Here is a 24,023-nt window from a genome sequence, read left to right on the forward strand (position 1 = left end):
AGAAAATGTGTCATCCGCCATTACTGAAGCATCAGTACCAATCACTGTTGGAACTCTATTTTGTTTCCAATTCTTGTTCACAGCCTACAGTATGTAAGTTTCTTTTTTTCTCCAAACCCCATTTCCTATTTGTAAAATACAAGGATAAACCTGAATCCGAAAGGGCTTTTAAAAAAATGGCTTCCTGTTGCATTTGGTTTCAGAAGATAATGAGCTGGTTTTAGGTGCGATAAATCCAGTCATACGTGATGCGGCCTTAATTTGTGAAAGCTGTCTGACAGGAGAGCTTTACGTGCAGTCAAGGAGAGGGTGGCTGAAGTCCTGTGGCAGGTTGTGAGAACAGAACAGGCCCCCATAACTCTCTGCTCTTGTTAAAATGTAAGGACACATACTGTGAGTTCCACAGCACAGCCCACCAAACAGTTATCCTGCTGTAAAGCTGAAGACCAAGGTGCAATCACGCTCTTACTCGGGCTCTGGATGGCCTTTCGTATTAATAGCTCTTATACGTAAGGTACTCCTCTCCATGCATCACACTGGAAAACACTGGGAAAGCTCCAAATCTCACTGCACTTACACTAGAGCACCTTCAAAGCCATTCACGAAACCTGCCGAAGATAAAGACCTCACAAAGCAGCTGAAGGCGACGGTGTTAAACACCTGCTGACGTGTCCCCACACAGCGCTCAGCCCCAAGTGGGACGCCTCCATGAACTTCACCGTCGGCGTTCCCGAGCTGGCCCTGATCCGCTTCACCGTCCGGGACCACGGCCTCCGCCCTGCCAACGACTTCATGGGCCAGTACACCCTCCCTTTCACCAGCATGAAGAAAGGTGAGTGAAGGGAGCCGGTGTAGCGCCTGTTGCTTTCAAATCCTGACCACGCCAGCGCTGGCTGTGGTTGGGAGCCCAGCTGAGCGATGCATAATTGGCTATAGCGTCGCCTAGGAGGAGGGGATATTCCCCACGTCAGCACGTCGATAGCGACCGCTGATCGACTGGATGTTGCGCAGTCGTCTGGTGCATTAGTTCTGCATCAGGCAGCGGACTGCGGAGTGGAAAGAATCAGGAGTAAGCTTCACGTGCTAGCGCACAATCTCCCGAATTGATAGAGGATGTTGCAGCGATGAGACCAGCCTGCAATTTTCATGGTGTATCTGAAACTGGGGCAGAACGGAAACCAAGGGGAGAAAAGGGGGTTATTAGATATCTGAAACGTACTCACAGTGCAGTACACATGTGCCATTGTTCTAATCCCATTGGTTGTAACGGTCTCTGTGCCCACTAGGTTACCGGTGGGTGCCTCTTCTGTCCCGGGAGGGGCATGATCTGGATCCAGCCTCGCTCTTCATCTTTGTGTGGCACTCCTAAGCCACCAGCCTCATCCTCATCCATGTAAATCAGAGCTACATACATCTCTGGTGCTGCACAGAGAGCGGTACTACTGTGTGTACGTGTGTGTGTGTGGAACAGGAAACAAAGACAACCCCATTGGTCTTATAAATGAACTTTTCTTTCACCAGAAAATAAATTCTGAAACACTCTTCAAATACATATTTGCTCCATTCTAATTCCAACCAGCTTGTGTTCGATTGACAGTAAGTAATACAGATCTATACATACCGGAATCAACTACAGAATGATAAGAAAACATTACATTTCGCAGACTTCTTTCAAAAACCATAGCTGTAAAAATCTAGTTAACAAGATATATGTACAGGGGTTAGTGAACTACGGGCCTGCATATCAAGGAATCCCATTTATTACTTCTATTTTATTTTACGGGGTATTTCACAGGTCAGCGGCTCAGTGTAAAATTACGCCGCATTAGGCCTGCATGACAGGCTGTATGAACTCATCCCCTCGCTTGTCAGCGGTAAATCGCAGTAATGGATGACTCCCGCGCGCGGGGACGGAGAAAAATGCCCCCCAGCCAGCCGAAGACGGACAGCGAGCACTCGGGCATCAATCTGCAGTCCCTGGGCACAGTCACAGCCACACATAGCCACAGCCACACGTAGCCAGCCCTTCATTTCGCAAGCAGAGCACAGAAGAGCCTAAAGCAGGGTAAGGGAAGGGGGAGGCCGCACACTCGCTCTCTCGCGGACGTAGCTTAGCGCTTAGCTCCATCGACCCTGGCGGTGCGGATTGAATGCAGTTTCGCCGTCAGTTATAATTTGTTTGCAGGCTTTCTCGCAGATGAAGTACTTTGGAATTAAAGTCGTGCGCTGTTTTCGTTAAATTAAGGCTGTCGTTTGATGGAGTAATTATTGGGTTGGTTCCGCCATTCATATTACATTAAAGGTATGAGATGCTATTTATAATAATCACCTTATTCACATTCTTCATTTCACCACCTGATAATATTTCACAGTATGAAAATGATACATTAAAATATTTTTTCCTATCATCTACAGTATATATAAATTTACCGGCTAATGAGAGGACTGTAAACATTCTCCCTTGACTTTTCCTGTAACAATTTCAAAATCAACACACAGCGCAGATTTGGAAAGCTGTACCTCCCTCTGGTGGCAGAACAGGGAAAATGCAGGTTGACCAACGTTTAAAATATCTGTGAGTTTGATCAGGCAGAAAGCTGGTCGATGTCCCAATGGATATGAGCAGTAAGGCTCAGTCCAGGTCAGGCCGGCAGTCACACGGCGCAGTTTCCCAGGGGAAACCACACTTCCTTCCCCATCCACGCGTTGTCCAGCCGCACGTTGGTAGCTGCGATGAAGACCTTCTTGCTCTTCACCGTCAGCACTAGAACGCGCCCCTGGAGCGAAGGGATGCCGGGGTACTCAATCTGGGGGGGGGGGGGTTGGGGGGGGTGGTAATCGAAAGGAGGAGACAGCGGTGATGAGGTACTGTAACGTGGCGTTCGACAGTATGTGTCAAATGAAAATTCAGAAGAAATCCTCCCTCCTTCCCCTGTTGTGATGTGGCTCTTGGGTTTGTGCGTTATTTATGGTTTGCAAAGCAACATGGGAAAACATAATCATTTGGTCTCCATGCAAAAGCACTGCCACTAGGAATGTACCCCAGAATGCCATTATTACACGCCAGTCATTATTGTACACGCTGTGACCGTTTAAATGTTCCACAGTATGTGAGAAGTAAAATACCACAGAAACAACAGCTAAAATGGAATTTCTGCTGCCGCACTGCAGACATAACCTGTGTGTGCAACTTAACTTAAGTTATTCTGGTAAGGCACTAACCCCACTGACCCTGTTCAATATCTCTGGTCTGGCTCTCACTGATGCAAATTGAATTTAAAGCCGCTAATCGACATTTGGTGGTTTGTAATTACGCAGAACGCAGGGGACTGACCCAGCTACACAAAGGAGTAAAGCGCTGTAAAAGAGTGTTTGCGGTCGTTGATGAAAGAGTAATTTGAAACAATGCACTTTACACCACCCAGAATAATTAAACAAGGGGAGGCTCTGAGGCGGAGTGTGTTGAGCCCCAGCTGGGACAGTCCCGGGCCGTGAGAAATTAGTTTGGGTCTCAGGGTCTCGGCCTGACGTCCCATTCCCAGTGTAGCCTCGCTCACATCATCAATAAAAGAGCTGGACCCAGGGACAGGCTATGTGGGCATGTTGTGTTCTCACACTACCCAGCCCTACCCGTGAGACAAGGGGTGGGGTGGGGTGGGGGGGGGGAGGGGAGACCCAGCCCTAACTCCCCCGTCTCATGGCTGGTTCATACTAGAGAGGGACGGCGGTGCAGTACCAGTTCGTTGAAGGAAGGGTTCTCGCTGTTGCGGACAACCTTGGTCTTCTTCTTGGAGTTGCCGAACGGGTCGGGGTGCAGTTGTGTCACCACGTAGGAGTCGGGACAGGAGCCGCTGGGCAGGGTCTGACAGGAAGCACAGGGAACAGGCTGAGCAGAGCGGCGAGCCGGCCCCCCTGGGACTGAGTCACACACAGCCTCAGCTCCTGACCACGCTGATCTACCCAGACCTTGGTCATCAAATTCATTTTTGTTTTGGATTCAAATACTTGAATACTTTACTGATCTTGTCTGGTGCATTGGAACCAATGAAATACTCTCAAAAAGCGCAAACCCCGCCTTCTGGTCGTATTGGCAGGCTCAGTTACACCAGGCAAGATCAACAGAGCAGAGAAAAGTATCTGAATCTGAAGCAAATATGTATTTGACCCAGGTCTGGATCTATCCCATGTCAGAATTAAGTCATGTGACAGAGGCCCTCACCCATTTGATGCAACCTTTGAGAGCGAAGGAAGATAAATTAATACAGATATGAAAGGGACTCACAATATTCTTGAGATGCTTCACCAGCACCAACAGCTTCTTGTCCGTGTAGGTCATGTAGAGCTGGATCTGAGGGCTAGCGTCTGCGTGACACAGCGCAAAGAACAGAACAGTCAGGGCATGAAGGCTCATGGGAAGGTTTCATAACCACCCATACCAAATCAAACGCTGCACTGGAAAGTAGGCAATCTTTATTTGGACGTGCAGTGTATGTCAGTGTGTGTATAATAAAGTTTCTCAGAAAAGAAACACGTTTCCTTTGCCTATACTCCTTACCTCATCCATTATGAGCAACAACAAAAAAAAGCTGATCCTAGCACATTTTTCCTACTTTATAAATATGGTCCCTGAACAGGAGTTAGGTTGCATTTTTATATGGGATGGGTGGGCCACAGGAATATGTATGCATTCATTAAATGGGTGCTGGATTTGTGAATCTGCACGCTGGATGACGGTATACTATCTTTTTTTTCTTATAAGGGTGACATGTACTCTCTGAGATCAGCTATCAGAAGGATAATCCACTGTCAGCCAAGAGGCTGATTTACAACAGGGCCCTCTCATGGGACTCTTTCTAAGGGCAAGGGCTCTGTGCTTCTGTACGAAGACCCCTAACTGACAGAGCGGTTGCCTGAAGCAGGGCTTCCATCATGTCAGTTTGAAAGGTATTCTGTTTTCTAAGTGAGTACGGCTCTGGGATTCCAGGATATTATACTCTAGTGTCATACCTAGAAGGCTGCAAGTTTGATTCCCAGGTGGTGCACTGCTAATGCTGCTATCCTTGTAGTAAATTTACACAGAGAAGGCTACAATAGCTGCAATGGACAGGCAAAAATAAATAGGAAATATAGTTTCTAAACCTTAAGCAAGAAAGTTCACATCACTGTCCCTGACGAATTAGGACAAATTAAATTACATGTGATCAGGCATGGTGATCACAGTTAATTGGATCCTCTTAAACACATTATCCTCAAAGTCATTGCATTTGGGCCTGCATGGTTTGGACAGGAAATATTATTGGCCACTAAGTATGTCCACTTCCCAAGCAGCATGAATCTGCCATGAAAATGAATAGAATGTACTATTGCATGATTAGGAGCCTATGACGTCTGGCAGTATTAAGTAAAATGCACTATACTGTAGCTATCATTTGAAACTGTTATTTACCTTTCTTGGAAGATCGCAATGAGGTAGCTGTCCTGGGACCATCCAGAAATAAACTGCACACAAATTCATGCTGCAAGTGAACAGCAGTTCAAAAAAGTGAATGACTCTGTGAAGTCATAGGAAGATGAATGTACTTCATGTGGTACAAAATAATCACTTCAACCGTAATTATGTGCAAAATAACTACCAAGACAATGTATGTCTAAAGATTCACAAAAAAACTAAGGGGGTGCTGGGAGCTGGAGTCTGGAGCTTGTCAGACCCACCTCTTATCATGATTTTGGTGATATATTTCGAGATGCCATGCCTTTGGAATGAACCTCTGACTAGTGAAGATCAGAATTAGCCTTTCGTTTGAGTCTTAGCACAAGGGCTAGCATTTTTAAGAAGTTGAAGAACATAGATTAGTATCACAATGTCTGTTTCCCTCCTGTACCAATATGGAAATAGGCTACACAGTAGCCACGGTAGTGAGTTCGAAACCTTAACTTACACCTTTACAGGGTCCCGCGAACAATTCTTTCAGGTATTTATTCAGCAGGGACATTTTTCTGCCTGGAGTAAAAGACATCTTGTACCAGGCGGGGAATCTGCACTCAGATGAAAAGATAAACAAGTGGTACGTGCTTATTCAACAGTTAGACTCAGAGGCATGCAGAGAAATTATTTTAAACAGTTATTATTTTACAGTATTCTCACAGTAGGGTCCTTACCAATGGAATACCAAAAATGCAACTGTAGAAGAAATTCCTGTTCTACACATTTGGAGAATTGGTGTGTTGGAATAAAAATTTACTTGTTTTAATTCAAGACCTAATTTTAAGGAGAAAGAACAATATCTTTCAATAAAGGTGATTTTCCCCAATACGGTATTACAGAGTAGACAGACAGTAATAGTTATGCTACAATACTCTTGGTGCCATTGGGAAGTCATAACTTTTTTACTCACTGAGGGAGAGCTGACTCTATAAAGTGCTTCTGGAGTTCTCTGTGAATCAACTCAAACTGGCTGAAGGTCTTCTCGCTGATTAGAAATCCATCTTCAATGGTCACCTTCATTTCAAACATCTGCAGTCCACAAATAAAAACAATTCCCCCACCCAAGTCAAGTTTCTCAGGGTCACCACAGGTGCAAAAGCTAGGATTTCACCAATTCAATTCGGTCCCCCTCAGTAAAACGTGTCAGGGTTTCAGCTAGCAGGGTTAGCCCCCGCGTCACTGTCCATAACAGTGTCAGATGGGCCCCAGCTGTCAGCCTGTAGCAGCTCAGCACGGTCGTCCGGCTCGGTGTGTACAGGAGCCGCGGGTGGCTGCACGTGCTTCAATTAGCGGAGGTTGCAGAGATGGGAGCGGCTTACAAATATGATTTGGGCAGAGCAAATTGCAAGAAAAAAAAAAGCTCAGAAAAAAGTTTTTGCTGAAAACATTAACATTCTCTTTCTTAGTCAGTTTTTTGGGAGGTTTTGCTATTTTCACCCAACCGTTGAATGAGGAATGTGGCTCCCAGAGAAGTCAATGAAAGCTTGGTGACATCTGTGTATATGACGCAAAAGCTAGGATGCTGCCCACTCAACAGATGCACCGCATGATGGTGACTTTTAGCATAGCTTCGAGAGAGAAGTATTAGCCACAAAACCACATCAATGATGTCGGAGTGTGCGGGGGTTACAAAGCAGTACCGGCTTCCTAATTAGTCTTAACCTGGTCTTAACAACTGCTATGCAGGATTTCTTAGCCTGTGTTTACAATCAAAGAAGTCTCCTCCTCTGCCTTCAACCCCACCCACTCACGCTGAGTAAGTTACCCCATCTAATGTAACTAGCTAGAGGTAACATTAGTACCGTGAATTGAGTGACCATGAGTGACATTAAGAAGGAAGATTTGATTATAGCTTAATTAATTCCATTATGTTGAACGTAATAGTGGTTTTATCATTGGAACGTTAAATTTGAAAATTTCAGACCCTCGAGAAAGTCATTATTGTCACCAGCTTTACACTGCCAGTAATGCTCCTTACAGGTCCAACAGAAAGCAAGCCAACTCTGCGTCTCTTTTAATCCCCTTGGCTGATACCACCAAGGAAAAAGCAATTTCAAGATTAGCTCCAGTTCTTGAACGAGCCCTGTCAGCTTGTCTTTTTGCTTCTCTGTATCTTGACTTTTTCACCGGCTAGCTCTGCAGCCGCACCAACCCCTCTCCACAGAGAAAACAGCACAACACCCAGAAGTGTCCCGAACACATTTTAGAATAACAAATACAGGTGAAGGTGCTCAAATTCAGCTAAAGTACATAAAGACAGAAATTGTCAGAGCATCATAGATATGCCTTAGCATAGTTAATTTATTATATTTCCAAGGCAAAAATCCTGCATAGTATGCCTTTAATATGTACAAAGAAAACGTACAGAACAAGACATATACATCTTTTGACTCTTACATTAAGTATCAAAAGACTAGTTCAGTTTTCTTCACTTTACATTAAACGCCAGTAAAATCCCAACTCTTCTGACTTGCCACCAGGAATACGAGTAGAAAATACAAGGCCTCACCAAGTCTTTCCCTCTCATGATGTATTTCTGGATGACAACCTCCTGGATGTTGGTGTTTTGCGCAGCAGTCTGGGTTTGTTTGGGGGGCTCTGGACGCTTGGTTGACGGCTGGGCAATGGTGTGAAACAGGAAGTTGATCTTGACCGGGAAGCTGCCCAGGCTTTCTCTGATCTTCCTGGTGAACCGGTCGACAAATCAAGCCATCAATCACTTGAACAAATTCAGGACATTTCAAATGCCTTTTACATCTGATTTCAACATAGGCATTGCATAGACATAGTGTTAGTGATTTACATATAATTCCATTTAATTTATTTATGTAAAATAACTGGTAAGGCCATATCTGGGCTTTAACACATAAAATGTACTGATGCAGAATAGACAAGAATATAGAGGGTCAAGAGTACAGTATTTCTGCCCAGTGGTGAGAACATGTTGTTTGAAGTATAGTAAACATATTCACGGCTGTAGCAGTAGTCAAAAATCTGTGCTAATATACCTTGATGGAAAGCAGGGTGATGTTAGTGTTAGAGCTAATCCATTTAATTTCCTGTTTTGGCAAATGCAAACATTTCACTTAAAATAATTTCACTTATGATGTAGTTTTTGTGGTACATATCTTTAGTTTTTTTAGTACCGGCAAGTTTACTTAATACTTGGTATCATGCCGCATGTAACCTTCGCTGGCAATTATTACCAAATTAAATTAAAAACATCATCATAAAACATGCATTAGATTGTATGGTAGTGTATCGGCGGTATTTGGCGAATCCATGGCGATTGTGGTCCACCTGCTCAATGGCATTGAGATTTGTTTTCAAACGGCTGAGATATCGAAGTTCAAAAATGGCTGTTTTGCACGGCAGAGCTGACCAACGCAGACATACCAGACGAGTGATCCCGTGTTTTAGAATGGTTACGTGACGAGTGGAGAGACATGGAACAGTTCGACATATGAATGTGAAATAACCTGTTTTCTCAATAATGTCAGAGGAGCGAAGTTCCCGTAAAACCACCAGCAGAGTCCCGGGCTATTGGCTAACAGCTGCGGTGTGTGTGGCATGCACAGCATGTAGCCAAGGTTTACACAGTCTCGGGTTCACACTCTACAACAATTCCACATCAACAGCCATTTCCTCTAGGAGGCACAGTCCATTATAGTCAGTGCTTTCTTCTAAACTGGACCTTGCTGTCATCATGCAACTTGTTCCCTTTTGTAAACTCTCCCAGCATGTGTGCTTTCTGAACATGCCTCTCGCTTCCGTCATGTTTCTTTGGCTTAGCTCAGTTAAATTGCCTTAATGCATTTCCCCCCTCAATGGAAAATGGCTACCATGTATTAGCAGAATGAGTGTGCTGTATGGATGTTGGACGGACAATAAATGCAGCAGCCATGAGATAACTACCATAAGCAAAGTGCCCAGTCCTATTTGTAAGCCTATTTCAGATTTTCCAGCAGCTCATCAGTTAATGGCGGTGTGTTTATGCCGCACCTGGTGAAGTAAGAGGTGGCCTCCAGGTCGGAGTCCTGGGGACGCAGGTTGTTGTAGACGTACTGCAGATCCTGAGTGTCCTTCAACTCCGGCATTCCAGCCCCCAGCATCTAAACACACAGCGCACAGAGACAGCGTCTAAACACACAAAATACACACTGACAGCATCTAAACACACAGCCCACATGGACACCAACGGGTCCTTCTGTTGGGTTACCAATGTACTGCATAATTGGTGGAGCTTCTCTCAGTGTTCCGCCAATAAGGTACCTTATCCCTGTGTTAGCATTGCCAAGTGCCCTGGTGTACTCCCTATCATGCCACTACGGTCCACAGTGGCCGTGCCTCACCAGCTGCAGCAGGCTGAGCACCAGCGCCGAGCGTCTCCGGATGCCGTTGTAGGCCTGGCAGCACAGCTCCACGAACCTGTGGAAGCGCTGGGGCATCTGCCCCCCTCCCGTGATGAAGTGCTGCATCTCAGAGGTGAAGACGAACGGAGATCTGTCCCTGCAGTACCACCAGAGAGAGGGGAACACAGCAGCATGTGTCAGCCTGGGGTAACAACATGCACACCTGCTAAAAGGGATTTCTGATCATTCTGATCATGTCTGTTTTTCCCATACATAAAATAACGATTCCCAATATATTACAATACTGTGTATATATACACATATATTTCTTAAAAGGAAATTCATTAACATTGCGTTGTTACTATACTATTGAAAGTATACCAGACACATTGTACAGTAGCTATCATAACATAATACACTTTAATAACTGCAATGTATAATTACCGTAGATCTGGTATGCATTTACCACATACTTTCCATGCCATTTTTGTGTAGTGAAAAGACACCCATTCTTGTGTATATTTTATGTACTGTAAACACTCATTCACTCAAACACTCAAAGGTTCATTACTCATTCCTAGAAAATGTCTCCTCTGTGTATTTCATATGGGTAACACAATTTAAAATATATCTCATACACGTTGCTTTTTGTTATGGATTAGTTCGACCGTTTATTCATGACGACAGAGCTCAGTTTGCTGAGCCACAGGACAGTGGTGCTACTCTGCCCCAGTAACCCAATAACGTAAACAACCCAGCCATCCTCAGCGAAATGTCAGCTTTGTTTTGGGCCAAACAGCCCGCGAGCATCGCGCGGGCTTGCCTTTTTATGTTGGCAAATTTCTGCGCGTTCCCCATGATCTTGCCGAAGTCGATGTGGAACATGTGGCCGCTGTGCTTGAGCATGATGTTGTCGTTATGGCGATCGCAGATGCCCAGGATGAAGGTGGCCACGCACCAGCCTGCACAGGAATGCAGGAAGTTCATCACCGCCTGAGAATCGACAGAGAGCCAGACACACAGCTGTGAGCGAGCCCGCCCTCTGAATGCAACCTGTTTCAAAAGCTCACCAAATGATCTCTCCTTTACTTATATAGCATATGGTGTAGCATATGGTTCTGTATTACATGCAGTAAGTATGGCATGATGTGTGAAATTATAACATGTTAAATGTCACATCATATAATACCGTGTTGTACTGAAACAAGGCACTCAAACATTGACAAAAAATGTCATACGGACACAAGAAATAGCTTTACACAGATTTATAAATGCATGGAATAACTTTCAGGGGTCTATCCACAATGACACATTTACTCTAGATATTACTGTCAGAAAATAGCAATAAAACAATTCTTAGTTTTGTATCGTAGCACATGAAATAGATTGTCACACAGTGCTTCACAAAGGACATTTTCCCAAAGCAATAAAAAACCCATCTGGGGAAAACTGAGAATTATTCTGTGACCAGTGTAATCAAGATGAACTCCTGGAATAGAGTGATGCATAAAAGAAGAAATAAACCTAAACATATCAAGGAAAACAGGCCAGCACATTTATAGCTAATATATTATAATGAACAATGAGCTAAGATACTTGTTCTTACAATACTTTCTAATCTTCATATGTTCTAAAAATACACATGACAAATTCATCACAATTAATTCTTTATCAGTTTATATTCCACATAAATTAGCCATACGCTGCAGGTATTAGTGTAGGTTATTCATCTTTAACTGATATGTGCGTCATATCCTTTCCTAGCATGTGTGATAAGCAAGGCTACCTCCTCATAGCCCTCCTCCGTTTTGTTCCACATGTGAAACCACTTTTCCAGAGTATCCTCTCGTAGGGTCCCGCCCAAACCCCCCTCCTGATGGATCTTTCCCAGGGTCACAGCCTCTGGCACCACCTCCACCAGCCCTGAGATGTATGCAGGAACAGACATGAACATATGCACATGCACGCACGCACACACACACACACACACACGCACACTTGAACATACATACTGAGTCCCCCGACCCATCATCAGGAGCACGGTGACTAATAACCTGCTCATAAAATTATTACAAACATAAGATCATCCGATTTAACAAATATTGGGCAACATTAAAACTTACAGGTTGTCACAAACACGTCCTTTTTAATTTTTGAGCGTAAACATCTAATCTAACTGCTGAACAGTGGAAAGCCTGGCTACTGACCCTGGTCTCTGCCAGTGGACAGACACCTGTACGTGACCATGCGCATGTCCAACCCCTCCTGCAGCCACACCCTGTCCATCAAGCGCACCACCTGCAGCACCAGCATGTCCTGCCGCAGGTTGTCACCCGTCTGAAAAAAAAAGAGGAAAACCAACCGCCCTTAGTGCTTCTGGAACCCAAACAGTGCGATGGCAACAAAATGGCCGCAGCTATCATCATGGGTGCTAGTGAGTGAAATGGCAATTCCTGATGATCTGGTCGTCTTAGACCATTAGCCAGTACGAGGCCATTCTAAATGGGACACATTCAATTTGGCCCAGCTGAAACGCTATCTGGCGGGGATTAAGATGTGGGGTCCTGGGGTTTCCCTAATTAATTCATCCTTGTGTCCCTGGAAAAATAAACAGCACAGAAATTCCCTTCAAATTAACAGCAAAAGAAAAAAAAACTCTGCACTGAGCATGTGATGTGTACTTTGCAGGACACGCAAGGACAGATTAGCGTTATTTATGTGGGATACCTTACAGATGACGTTGACATTTCTACCCAGGGAATCCGCGTTGATGAAGGGCACAGCCAGAGGTGCAGCATTGGAGCTGTAAAACTTACAGGCCTACAGGAGAATAACATGAGCCTGAATTAAACACCCTGCAAGCAAGGAGAAGAAAGGGAAGAGAAAGAGAGAGAGAGAGAGAGGGAGAGAGAGATAGAGGGAGAGAGAGGGGGGGTGAGGGATGGAGGTAGAGAGAGACAGAGAGAGATATTTCCTATTCCAAACTAAAAAATCCCATTAAATATTTGAGGGCAATCGAAATTCCCTTAAACATCTCATGTGTCAAATCTAACCTGGTGCTTTCACAGTAATAACTTTGCAATTTTTTGAAATATGATTTTATCCACCTTACTTCATCTCACTTTTCTCTCCCATTCAATTTCTTATCACTGTTTTATTTCCTATTCACCTTTAAGCATTTTTGTGGGATTGTATTAATGTCTCTCCACACATGTCTTGCCAATACAAATTTGATATTGTCATTCCAATAAAGCAAGTAGAATGGGGAAGTGGAAGGGGAAGGTGGGGGGGGGGGCAGGGAAAAGGGCAAGATAGGAAGAGACTTACATCTAGGTCCACCCCCTTCACAAGCACAGCAGGGTTCAGAGGCAGATGACACGTGACCCCCCCCTTGAAGAAGTCGCCGATGTTCTGCTTTTCCCTCTGCAGCACCTCCTGCGGACAGCGGGAGTAGGAATGGCGTGTGAATGCGGCGGACAGACGTCAGCGCATCGTTAGCCTAGCCGCGCTAAGGGGCGCAGCGGCGGTGGCGGCCCGCGGTGGGCCGGAGGGCGGACCTTTCGCTTGGTCTTGTCGGCCAGGCGGACCCTCTCGGCCACGTGGGTCAGCAGGTTGACCAGGCTCTCCTCGCGCTCCAGCTCCCGCCTCAGCTCCGCACCGCAGCAGTGCTTCAGGGCGGCGTGCAGCTTGCTGAACCAGCTCCGGTACGGGACGTCCTCCAGGGTGTCCTTCAGCAGCCTGTCCAGCGCAGAGAGACACACACCTCTCACCGGATTGAACTTATCAGGGGGGGCGTTTACTGCTAGAACTTTCTGTCGGCCTTGCCTTGAATCCACATGCTGCTGTTGCAGGGGCTACGCTGTATAGCCATAAATGTAAGCTCAGGTTTGGCAAGCCAAGGGGCTCCCAGCATAGACAGTGTTAAGAGAAAAGAACTGACCGGGCACAGAAAAAGCCTGCTGTGCTAATGCGCTGTTCTTCAATCATTAAGGGCACTCTGTGCTAAACGTCCTTTTCATTGTACATTAGTTTACCCTGAACAAAGCAGCGATTTGCTGTACCTTTGAGCAATGAGTTGTGTCAGGCCCTATCCAGCTGTATAAATGGAACCTAAATGGAGTTTTTCTGGATAAGGGCGTCAGCTAAATGCCTAAATGTACTGTATAATGTAAGAAACAACGCGTGCTACACGCACCAGTAGAGCTGCTGAGCCACGCGGACGCTACGCAGGGAGCGGTCCAGCAGGTACAGGACCAGGGGCCCGTCCAGCTCCCACTCCGTCTTCAGAGCCTGGCCAGGAGGGGAGGACCGTGTGGGAAGGGGAGGGAGATGGAGAGAGAGAACTGCTGCACATTAATCTGTAGTGAATTGTCAAGTGAAGTCATTCAATGCTCGTTCACGGAGCTTCAGGCACAAATTCCCGCGGTGTTCGCGGTTGGGTTTTCGGGCGCTCACCTGCACCAGCTGCGGCAGGTAATCCTCGATCTCCGTGTCCGTGAGCCGCTCCAGGCTCTGCACCGCAACCCTGCGAACGTTCTGGTCCTGGAAGCTGGAAGGTCATAGTAAACAACGTAGGCATTGTGGGGCTAGCCTCCACACAATAACTTCAGCAATTTGAAAAAAAACTGCTGCTGACACTATTTGATATTTTGGTGAGACCTGGGAATGGTTCATTAGCGTGATCCCACCTGTCACTGAGAAGAAAGAGGGTCTCTTCTGGCCTCCGCAGGGACCAGTTCTCCAGGACCGAGTAGATCTCTGATAGCTCTTCTGGTTTCCATTGGGGGGCACTGCCCAGGAGAAGGTGCAGTTGTGTGTTCTCCTCGTTGCATGAGTGGCGTCTGCCCCACAGGAAGGATTTCTCATTGTCTGTAAGGCTGTGAAGGTAGACCAGTTCAGATCTGGCTGACCACATGTTGATTATCAGATAGTGGTGACCATATGCATGAAATCCAGATCTTTCTATAAACCAAATGGTGGTCATCACTGTTACCCTGTTTGATTACTATCATGTTGGTCACTGATGGCTATTATCACATATAATTAAATGGAGAAAATGAGTCTGAGGAGTTCATGTAAACATAAATGTCAAACATTTTGAAAGCAGTACTAACTGATGTGAATTAAAACACTTGTTCAAAAACATGTAAATAACTTACAAAGCCAGACAATGCTTTTGGGAAACCCCTGTTAGCTTCTGGCGTAGCTCCTCACAAGGAGGTGTAAAAAAGAGGGATGAAGGGAGTGCTTTTGGTCTCTCATACGTCCACTTATGAGTGTTCGGAAACTCCACCTGGGCAGAACACAGACAGCATCAATACAAGCAAGGTACAAGATCTAAGACTCAAAGGATGTGATAAGAAGGGTGAGTTGGATTCATTGCTATGTTTACATCAGTACGAGTACACTGCATATATGAACTGAGTCTGCAGATTGGTAAAATGCTAAATAACTGTCTAAAATAGCACCAAGGCCAATAAACAGGGTGTGTGTGTGTCCTTTACAAGCAGGAAACTGAGTCATTGATATCCCACCTGTAAAATGACCCCTGCGGCCTGCCTGTGGCCATCTGACACTGCAGGCGTCGGAGGGTCCGTCAGCTCGACCAGGGTGGACATGCTGAGCAGAACGGTCCCGCTAACCAGCGTCCTATGAAATACACCACCGTTACCATGACAGCTGCTAAAGTATGGCGGAAATGTCTTCTTCTTTGGTGTCATCAGGGGCCACCAAATAGGAGAGCGATTTGTGATAGCGTGAGGTAATGTAACTGGTTAGAACAGTACATACCTGTTACTGTAGAGGGGCAGCACTGCCCAGCGTAACAATTCAGGGGCCTTGCCTTGCTTAGACCCCAAGAGCCGGAATGTGAGCATGGACTCATAGGGCAGCTGTCTGATCAGCACTGGGAACACAATCCTGTAGCACAGAGGGATGTAGAACACGCAAATTTACTGATATTATTTTAGACTTGGCCGAGTAGCCCATTTTCACCTTCAATAACGCCCTTAGGTTCAATACGGACTCCGCGTGAACGTGTTGAAGCCTATTAAAAAGCACGCACGGATATCACATCCCTTCTGGGATGCTTTTATTTCCTCACACAAGCGCGGCGTTCTCTTGGGAATGGCCTTACGTTCGGCTGCACTGGATGCTGTTGTCCAGGGCCCGGGCCGTGCTGATGTTCTCCGAGACGCCGACGTCACAAAGCTGGCTCCCACCGTACGTCAGCGCGCAGGACATGCAAAAGTAATCAAAGCTGGAAAAGGACAGGGCAGATTGCGCTCGTTCACAACGGAGAAGCGGGGGGCAGAGAAACCCAAACACGGCTTAGAAACCGAAACATGACAACCCACAGAATTCTGTATGATGTGCGTAGCAAAGCCTCTGACTTGTAATGATTTAGCTTCTCCCTATTTTTATTAATTTTGTAATTATATTTGATAGTCATGGGGTGCAGTGGTCAAGGAACTGGCCTTATTTTGAGTATTGTACTTCACCTTAAATAAGTTATAAAAAGTTATTCAAATTAAACAAGTAAATGCATTGCTGTACAAAGGGTATAACAGTATGTCAAATACAAGCCATTAAAAACTACCCTGGACATGGCCATCAGCTAAGTACCAAAATAGCAACCAGAACTTCCCTGATACTGTATTTAATTGCATTGAACTACGTACGTCTATTTCTTTGGTTCGTGGCCAACTATTCTGCTAACAGGCAGGATTCCTTTAACATTGCCACAGTTCTCCTAAATTATCTCACACGTTTGCTGTGACAGTGATATAAACAACTTGCTCCAAAATGGCTGGAATGCAGAGGGACAGAGTGCTGTTTCTGCTGGCGCGCTCTAGTGTTCTCCCCGCATACCTGTTCAGCCAGCTGATCTGGAGCTTGTAGAGGGCCACCAGGTCGACCTGGAGGATGTCGTTGTTCTGAATCACATCGGCGGTGGGCGGGCTTTGGCAGACTTCCTGAACTCTCACGTCAGAGTTGAAGTTGTCAAAGAACACGTGAAGCAACTTCACCAGGGCATGGTGGAGCATGACGACGGCTGGAACCCAAACACCCAGAAGTGTTTTTTACTGCACGGTTGATATTTAAGCCCATTCCAAGAGCAATCAGTCATGAGACCCTTTCACTAGTTCTGCTGCTCGTAAGCAATAGAACTAGCCAGTAAATACTTCACTAGCAGGCTAATGCAATGTTTCTCTGCAATGCAATCCCTAACCCTAGAGGCAGGGCTAAAAAGCTACTTTTAGTAACATTGCTTCTAATCAATGAAGTCATATTGAACTTTTTATTTGATACCATCTGACAGGTACATATCTGATAGGCTCTTCAAGTTAGAACTGACTTACTATCCTATACTGTAAGTGGGAGATGTGTTAGCTTATTTGTGATGGTAGGAAGAACGAAGAGGTTATGTTTTCAAATATCTGGCCGTATTTAGCAGTCCAATTACATTTTCTCTCCGCAATACACTTGATTTAACAAACAGTGACTTAAAAATAATGCAAAAAAATCCTGAGAAATGTATTGCTTTACAGACACGCCAACCTCACACCAACATGTCTCTTTCACAAAGACACAGACACAACGCATACCTGTCAACTGATGTCATACTCAGATAAGCATTCTGATGTCAGCTCAATCAGGACCAGCCCAGTTAGAAGAAATATCAGCATACAAAGTACATTTCCACAAAGAAGGTGGGGAAACACTATGCAAACATATGATCGTAAACAGCACTGTCCAACCGCTCTGGTGCCAATGCACACCCTAAGCTGATGCTGTTGTTGTTTCGGCTCTATTTCCTGGTTTTGAAGGAGAGGGCTTACCGGTCTCACAGTCGCACATTTCCGCAGGATTCTGAAATCATATTAAAAACAAAATATTGACATCCACATCCGATGTTTTTGTCTGTTCTTTTAGCAGGCTTCCATTTCAATCAGTGTGACATAATTTAAAGTACAAGTACATATTTGAGCATGCTGCAAATATGGGGTAATAAGTCGAGGTCAAAGCCAAAGAACATTACCAGCATTGTGGGTTTGATCCTATTCAGTTGTCCAATGGCATCTTCTACTTCTTTGATTGATAAACCGCACAGCGAACTGCAGATGTTTCGAACCACCTCCACAATCTGTTTGATGTTGCTACCACACTAAGGAGAACATACAATATGTCAAAGGATTTTCATTGGTTGTTCCTCTCCACATTATTATTATTATTTCCATTCCATTTTTATTTCACCATGTAAATTATTTAACACAGATTGTATCAGAAATCAAATGTGGGGAGAATGATTTCATGACCAGGTGTAGAGCATCTTTATTCACTTTTTGATGGAGATGGAGAATTGTACTGAAGGCAGCACATTTAGCAATTCCCTACTTCACTGTGAGCCTCATCATGCAGTCCCTTTTTTTATTTTTTATTGCTCTTTTATCGATATTTTTTGTCCTTTTTCTACAGCCCTAAGCAGGCACTGCGGTACACCGAAGGCACACATCACACATCCAGTTCGGTCACTGAGTCCGCCCAACATGCGGACAGGAGGTGGACTGAGGAGTGTGGCACAGAGGTAAATTAAGGTGACCAGATTTCAAGTCACGGTCCTCGAGGGCCGTGCTGGTTTTCCACAGCCTCCCTTTGCCTGGGAATAAGGTGTGAAGACAGTCTGGCCAATCAGCAGCACTAATTGTTCAGTTAATTCCCCGGGAGAAAAGAAAATAGGGCACCAAAAGCGGGGGGCTGTCCCCGGAAAGCGGGGACGTCTGGTCACCCTAAGGTAAATACGAAATACGTAGAGGTGTTTCTACTCAACCTTGCTCCTCATCAGCTGGTTCACCTCCCTGCTGTAGCTACTCAGCTTGTCTTCCAACCTCGCTCTGTAGAGGGGAGAACAAACGATCAGACTACTGAGAATAAACAAGTATGTTCATTTATTTACTGGTAAGAATTCTTTAACTCTTTCATGATTTCATGTCTCAAAATTGCCTGTAGATGGTTGAAATACTCAGTTAACCTTTTGTTTTAGATTGTCACCAGGAGATATATTTTAAATAAAAAATGCAATATTTAAAATATGTGATATTGTGTATTAAGTGATGAATGACAAAGTACAATTGATATCATGATAGGTCTGTATAAAAAATACTTGTTACCTTGATTTGCTGAATATATAAGACGAGTCAATGAGGTGGTTCAAATTAAATGGCCGTGTGTCATCCCCATCCTTAAATATAAAAATAGCTTATGTTATAGCATGTATTTATAATATGTTGTCTGTAAAATAGTATAAATAACTGGGTGCAGTCCTTCTTAGAAAAAATGAATAAGATGCCCCCCCTCAAAGAACACTACAAAAACAACCAGGTTCACCTCCAGCTGTCCTCTTTAAGATTAGTAAATAGAGGCTTCAATCATGTGACTGATAGCAATGGTGGAGGAGGAGGTTACACAATCTCAAGTACGTCAAGTCTCCTCTCTACAGGGTAACGATCTTGTTGGCTATCAGCCAGGTGAAAACCAATTGCAAAACTGACCTTTCAAAGATACAATCCTGTCTACCTTAGTAAATGTGTGACTAGCCTTTATAAAATGTGTGGAGGAGACATCGGAGCCAGGATGACTTACATCTCGTCTCAACATTCTGTCCAAGTTGCTGTGGTGCACTAGCCTCACAGGGACGGCCATTTTGAACTTGAGGTAGGCCTGAATGCTTTCATACGATCCTAAAATTTCCTCACTGTTATTTCAGACAAAAAAAAAACACAAAGATTGACAGGACTTACAGAAGCTGTACAATGTTGATATTGAATGCAGTCTGTACACAGTAAAATGTTGAGTGTTAAATCAACTAAAACCTGTTAGAGGTGCATTAACACTTTTAGAGTTGAATTAACATTGGACATTTAACGGTGTGCTGTGTAGAGTTGTTGCAGTCCTTACTTCCTGAGGAACTCATTGAAATCACACAGCTTGAGAAGGTATTGACTGCTGGTGCTGGGGGAAACGCCAACCAGATGAAATATCTCCTCAATGAGGTACAGCACAGTCTTGTTCACTGTATGTGTGCACAAACATGGGTCACATGGTTCATTTTTTACAAGTACACATTGGACATATAAACCATAAGTAATAATTTTGTATTAAATTATGTACAACTGCACAGAGATGCATCGTCTTTGGAGACCACATTCTTTTTCTCTGTATTGCACCAAAAATAGGAATCTCTGAATGTAAATCTGGGCCCATCCCATCCTTGCAGTATCCTTCACCAAATCTGAAAGACCATATAATAGAACACTCTTCCTCTGAAACACATGCAGCCAGATGACCCCCTTCTTCTTCCACACTGCTGTCTGCTAACTGTGCTGGCACAGCTGCTCATGCATCTGGCTCAGGCAGACATCAGGTATCCCATTCAGACCTGGGTCAAATACATATTTGCTTTGGATTCAAATACTTTTCTGTGCTCTATTGATCTTGCCTGGTGTAATTGAGCCTGCCAATATGACCAGAAGGCAGGGTCTGCACTTTTTGAGAGTATTTCATTGGTTCCGATACATCAGACAAGATCAATAAAGCATAGAAAAAGGATTTGAATCCAAAACAAATATGTATTTGACCCAGGTCTGATCCCATTAGACAGGGCAGCTGCCTCTGAGTGGCAAGGAGCTCTGTGAATGACAACACTTCCTCCCTGGGTGACGCTATAGCCAATTAAACACTTCCCCGTAGGGCTCCAAGCACTGCGGTGGTCAGAATGCATGGATACAGGACTGCAACCTGCACCAGTGCCGCAGCTGTGTGTTATGCTGAAAATTGAACGGTGGCTCTTTGAACTCAGGAGAAATTCTCCAGTTTGACTGAAGATTCACAGCACCTCTGGGTGGTTATAAATGAAAGACCTGTGTCCCAGCCCTGATTCCTGGGGCTACACTCTGTACGCTTGTTTTTATTCCAGCCGAGCTTATAAATAATTAGGTTAAGATTAAATATGGGACGAGAGAAGGAGTGACAAGACTTGTAAGTGAACGACCCAGCATCTTCAGGGAGTAGTCGATGTAAGTGCTAGTACATCTAACAAAAAGCAGAGCCCGTTAGCCAGGCCTGACGCAGCACTAGATACCCTCTAGGCAGTATATGAAATAAAGAGCCTAAATGGGTTGGATGCCCTGGTCTCATCATCTTATCCTAATTCTTACCTGTTGTGGGAAATGGAACTGGATGGGGAAGCCAGGGGGTGGACACTGTGACAGTCAGCTGGACATTCTGGTACAGCCAGGGGTTTAGGGGATACACACGACCCCAAACCACCCCCGTGTTCGCTGTTGTGTCAGTGTGGGGGTACTTAGACCTCAGTCTGCAACGCAAATGGCAGAGGTGTTGCTTTCTTCGCATAGAGAAGGGATACCATTGCTGAATTTTTCACACTTTAGAAGAAATTCAACATTTCATCAGAAGCAATTCAGTCTGCCAGTGAGTGAGTGAGTGAGTCAGTCAGTCAGTCAGACAGTCATGGAGTCAGTCAGTCAGCTAGAAACACTGCTGGTTCCAGGGAAGCTTTCTCCTGCCACAGCAGGAACTGAAATGATTTTGGTTACCACCATAATGATCTAGTGGGCCTTAGACATACAAGCAGACAGGTTACTCTCACGAACAGAATGAGTGCAACATTCGATATTCTCTAGGGCCTTTTAGCCTCTTCCAGTGTAACTATCTTTAAATTGCCCAGATCTTATATCTCAAATGTATATTCATATTTCAAATTCTCAAGAGAGAAATCGATGACTCACGACTCACTTCATTCAAGCTTTTTTATGTGTTCTATTTTATTGTTTGTGTCCTTGAGAAATCTCTGTACTTTGTACAAGTTTCCTATGTAGATATTGATAAGCATTCAACACTGACAGGTAACATTTTATTTCCTCCAAGAAAGTAATTGAAGCCTTATCCTTACTTGGATATTGATGAGCAGAAGGCAGCAAGGCTTTCATTACTGCCTGCAGGTGTATCTATCAATTTGACTGTCCATGGATTCTGAAAAAGAGAGAGTAGAAATTATACATATAATTGTGACATTGGCTATACTTCAAAAGGTTGCCCTATAATATATTATAGGGCATGTACTCCACATGCCCTTGGCCTTTTGTTTCTCAATAATATGGCTCTGTGCAGTGCTGCTCAGTCACTGTTTGAGAGCAGGGGAGCTGGTCGGGCAGTACTCACGTGAATCAGCAAAGTGGTGTTGGACCTGCTGAGTGCAGGGTGGCTGACCTCACAGGAGAACCGTCTGTCGCTCAGCTTCGTGCTGGCCGCCCGTCTCCGGGGAGGCACAGGAGGGGGCACGGCACTCTTTCTCGATGCCTCGTTTGGGTTTCCGTTCGCTTTGGTCTGATCGGCGGCAACGCTCCCAGCTATTTCCCAGGGAACCGCATGAGGGGCTGAGTCACACGCAGAGAGAGGACGAGCAGAGGGCTGAGGTTGGGGTTGGGGTTGGGGTTGGGGTTGAGGTTGGGGTTGGGGTTGGGGTTGAGGTTGAGGTTGAGGTTGGGGTTGGCACGGAAATGGGAGGGAAGTGTACAAGTCCAAATCGTCAATGTTCAGGTCAGAAATGTCCAGACCTGTAATTAAAGCCAGTTCCTCTGACAGAGGGGCTAGAATTCTGCTGCTGCCCCCCTCTGTAGGCCAGCGGTCACTCTCTGAGGGATCCATCGAAAGCCAAAGATCACGCAGCTTTGACTGCTTCAGTGTGTCTCTGCAGAGCAATCCATCTCGCCTTCATCCCATGACAGCCGTCGAAATGGAAGTGGTCTGTTTAGGAACCGAGTCACAGTTAAGCAGAGTCAAAAGACCATATTGTTTTACAAACATACTCCCTGCTGCCATTTACAATATAAAATGTTTTAGGTATCACATCTAAGAATATTGTGGTTCACACTGCTCAACATACATATGGCATAACTTGGCACTTAATTTAATTCATGACATTGCATCACATTTAATTTGCATAGCAGATGCCAATGTGTAGAATGACTTATACAATGGAATGTATTGTTTGTAATTCATACAGCATTACTAGTTACACAAGCATTTAAAGTTAAGCAACTTCCTCAGGGATACAATTACTGTACCTCACCTGGGGATTTAACACGTGTCAAAAAGTTGAGGTTCTATTATGTTTGTCCTTGCCTATTACTACCTCTATTACCTTGCCATTTTAGTAAACAAGGGGCATGTTCTCTTTTTTCTGCATTATTTTTACTGAAATTATCCAGATTTACAGCACATAAGTCCCTGAAAGATCATATGGTGTGATAGCAGGCATTACAAGTGTCACAACCTATAAACATAAACATAATGCCCTACATTCTGATAATCTATATTGTTATAAGCAGAAAATGATTGATGAAACATTTTCCTTCGTCAAAAGAAATGTATAGCTATTACCAAGAAACAGCAGTTCAGGTGCCAGTGAGTAATGCACACCCAGCTTTGTCTAATGATTAACAGTTTTTTAAACAGTAACAGGAAACTGTTGGTTGTATGTCAGTTACCAAAAGCATTATTTGAACTATACTTTGTGCACACTTCTGTCAAATGTTCTAGTTTTTCTTTCTATGTCCAGCACATTTTCTGCCTGAAAAACTGGAAAATTGTATTCACTTGAACCTTTATTTAAAGGACAGCTTGTCATTGAACAAATACAGCACTTTGAGCCAGGAATATCAGTGAGGATGTTCTCTTTTACTTTCTTGGAAAAAAGGTTTCCCTTTTATGATTTTTTTGACACATTTATATTTCTGAGCTCTTCTAGCGTTTTTAAAAATGTGTACTAAACCATTTTCTAAATAGCTTTAATAATAATAACTGAATATGTATCTAGCCTTGTAGCAATAATTCAGCTAAAGCAGAACTTGCTCAAAACATGTACAGTATCACTCTAAAACGCTGTATAAGGCTAAATGTCTTACCTTTAATGCAGGCACTCTACCAACTGAAAGACCGCAGGTCAGTGGAGAGGCAGTAGAGAAGTGCAAAGTCACAGTGGTTCTCTGAATTGCACTTCAAGTCTAACCTGTATGGCTGTGTTAGAGACTGACTATCAGACCACCCATTGCTCTGACATCACTCTGGCACTTAAGGAAACTCAAGTATATGTCAGCACACCAAGA

General features: G+C 44.5%; 2 protein-coding genes across 3 annotated transcripts in view; one reads left to right on the forward strand and one right to left on the reverse strand.

Moving 5' to 3' along the window:
- The window catches only part of LOC135259023 (1-phosphatidylinositol 4,5-bisphosphate phosphodiesterase zeta-1-like), a 43,264-nt gene extending 41,644 nt beyond the window's left edge, over nucleotides 1-1,620 (forward strand). For both annotated transcript variants that reach the window (XM_064342855.1, XM_064342856.1), the window contains 2 exons: nucleotides 683-832; nucleotides 1,287-1,620. In XM_064342855.1, the coding sequence (XP_064198925.1) occupies nucleotides 683-832; nucleotides 1,287-1,369 (233 nt within the window). In that variant the 3' untranslated portion in view covers nucleotides 1,370-1,620. The remainder of the gene's footprint in view (nucleotides 1-682; nucleotides 833-1,286) is intronic.
- Nucleotides 1,490-23,980, reverse strand: pik3c2g (phosphatidylinositol-4-phosphate 3-kinase catalytic subunit type 2 gamma). The gene is made up of 33 exons (XM_064342854.1): nucleotides 23,823-23,980; nucleotides 22,078-22,662; nucleotides 21,809-21,888; nucleotides 21,054-21,211; nucleotides 19,795-19,909; nucleotides 19,480-19,591; nucleotides 19,008-19,078; nucleotides 18,668-18,731; nucleotides 17,879-18,004; nucleotides 17,679-17,709; nucleotides 16,708-16,891; nucleotides 15,974-16,096; nucleotides 15,628-15,756; nucleotides 15,372-15,486; nucleotides 14,997-15,130; nucleotides 14,526-14,714; nucleotides 14,293-14,386; nucleotides 14,033-14,127; nucleotides 13,395-13,575; nucleotides 13,165-13,272; nucleotides 12,565-12,657; nucleotides 12,045-12,174; nucleotides 11,624-11,760; nucleotides 10,661-10,830; nucleotides 9,838-9,994; nucleotides 9,488-9,597; nucleotides 7,995-8,169; nucleotides 6,396-6,514; nucleotides 5,940-6,036; nucleotides 5,447-5,516; nucleotides 4,283-4,362; nucleotides 3,737-3,862; nucleotides 1,490-2,807 (listed from the first exon to the last, which is right to left on the reverse strand). Exons 2-33 carry the CDS (start codon nucleotides 22,561-22,563, stop codon nucleotides 2,655-2,657), a joined length of 4,212 nt encoding a protein of 1,403 aa, XP_064198924.1. The 5' UTR covers nucleotides 22,564-22,662; nucleotides 23,823-23,980; the 3' UTR covers nucleotides 1,490-2,654.
- Nucleotides 23,981-24,023: the final 43 nt, after the last annotated feature.

The sequence above is a fragment of the Anguilla rostrata genome, chromosome 7 (assembly GCF_018555375.3).
Source record: "Anguilla rostrata isolate EN2019 chromosome 7, ASM1855537v3, whole genome shotgun sequence".
In the NCBI taxonomy this organism is placed as follows: Eukaryota; Metazoa; Chordata; class Actinopteri; order Anguilliformes; family Anguillidae; genus Anguilla; species Anguilla rostrata.

Bases quoted from the DNA above. Each gene is read 5' to 3' on its own strand.
- pik3c2g (XM_064342854.1), bottom strand. From the start codon at position 22,563: ATGGATCCCTCAGAGAGTGACCGCTGGCCTACAGAGGGGGGCAGCAGC. The intron at 19,079-19,479 runs GTAAGTCATCCT...TTTATATTTAAG, and splicing joins ACAGAATGTTGAGACGAGAT to GATGGGGATGACACACGGCC. The intron at 6,037-6,395 runs GTGAGTAAAAAA...ATCTGAGTGCAG, and splicing joins ATAGAGTCAGCTCTCCCTCA to ATTCCCCGCCTGGTACAAGA.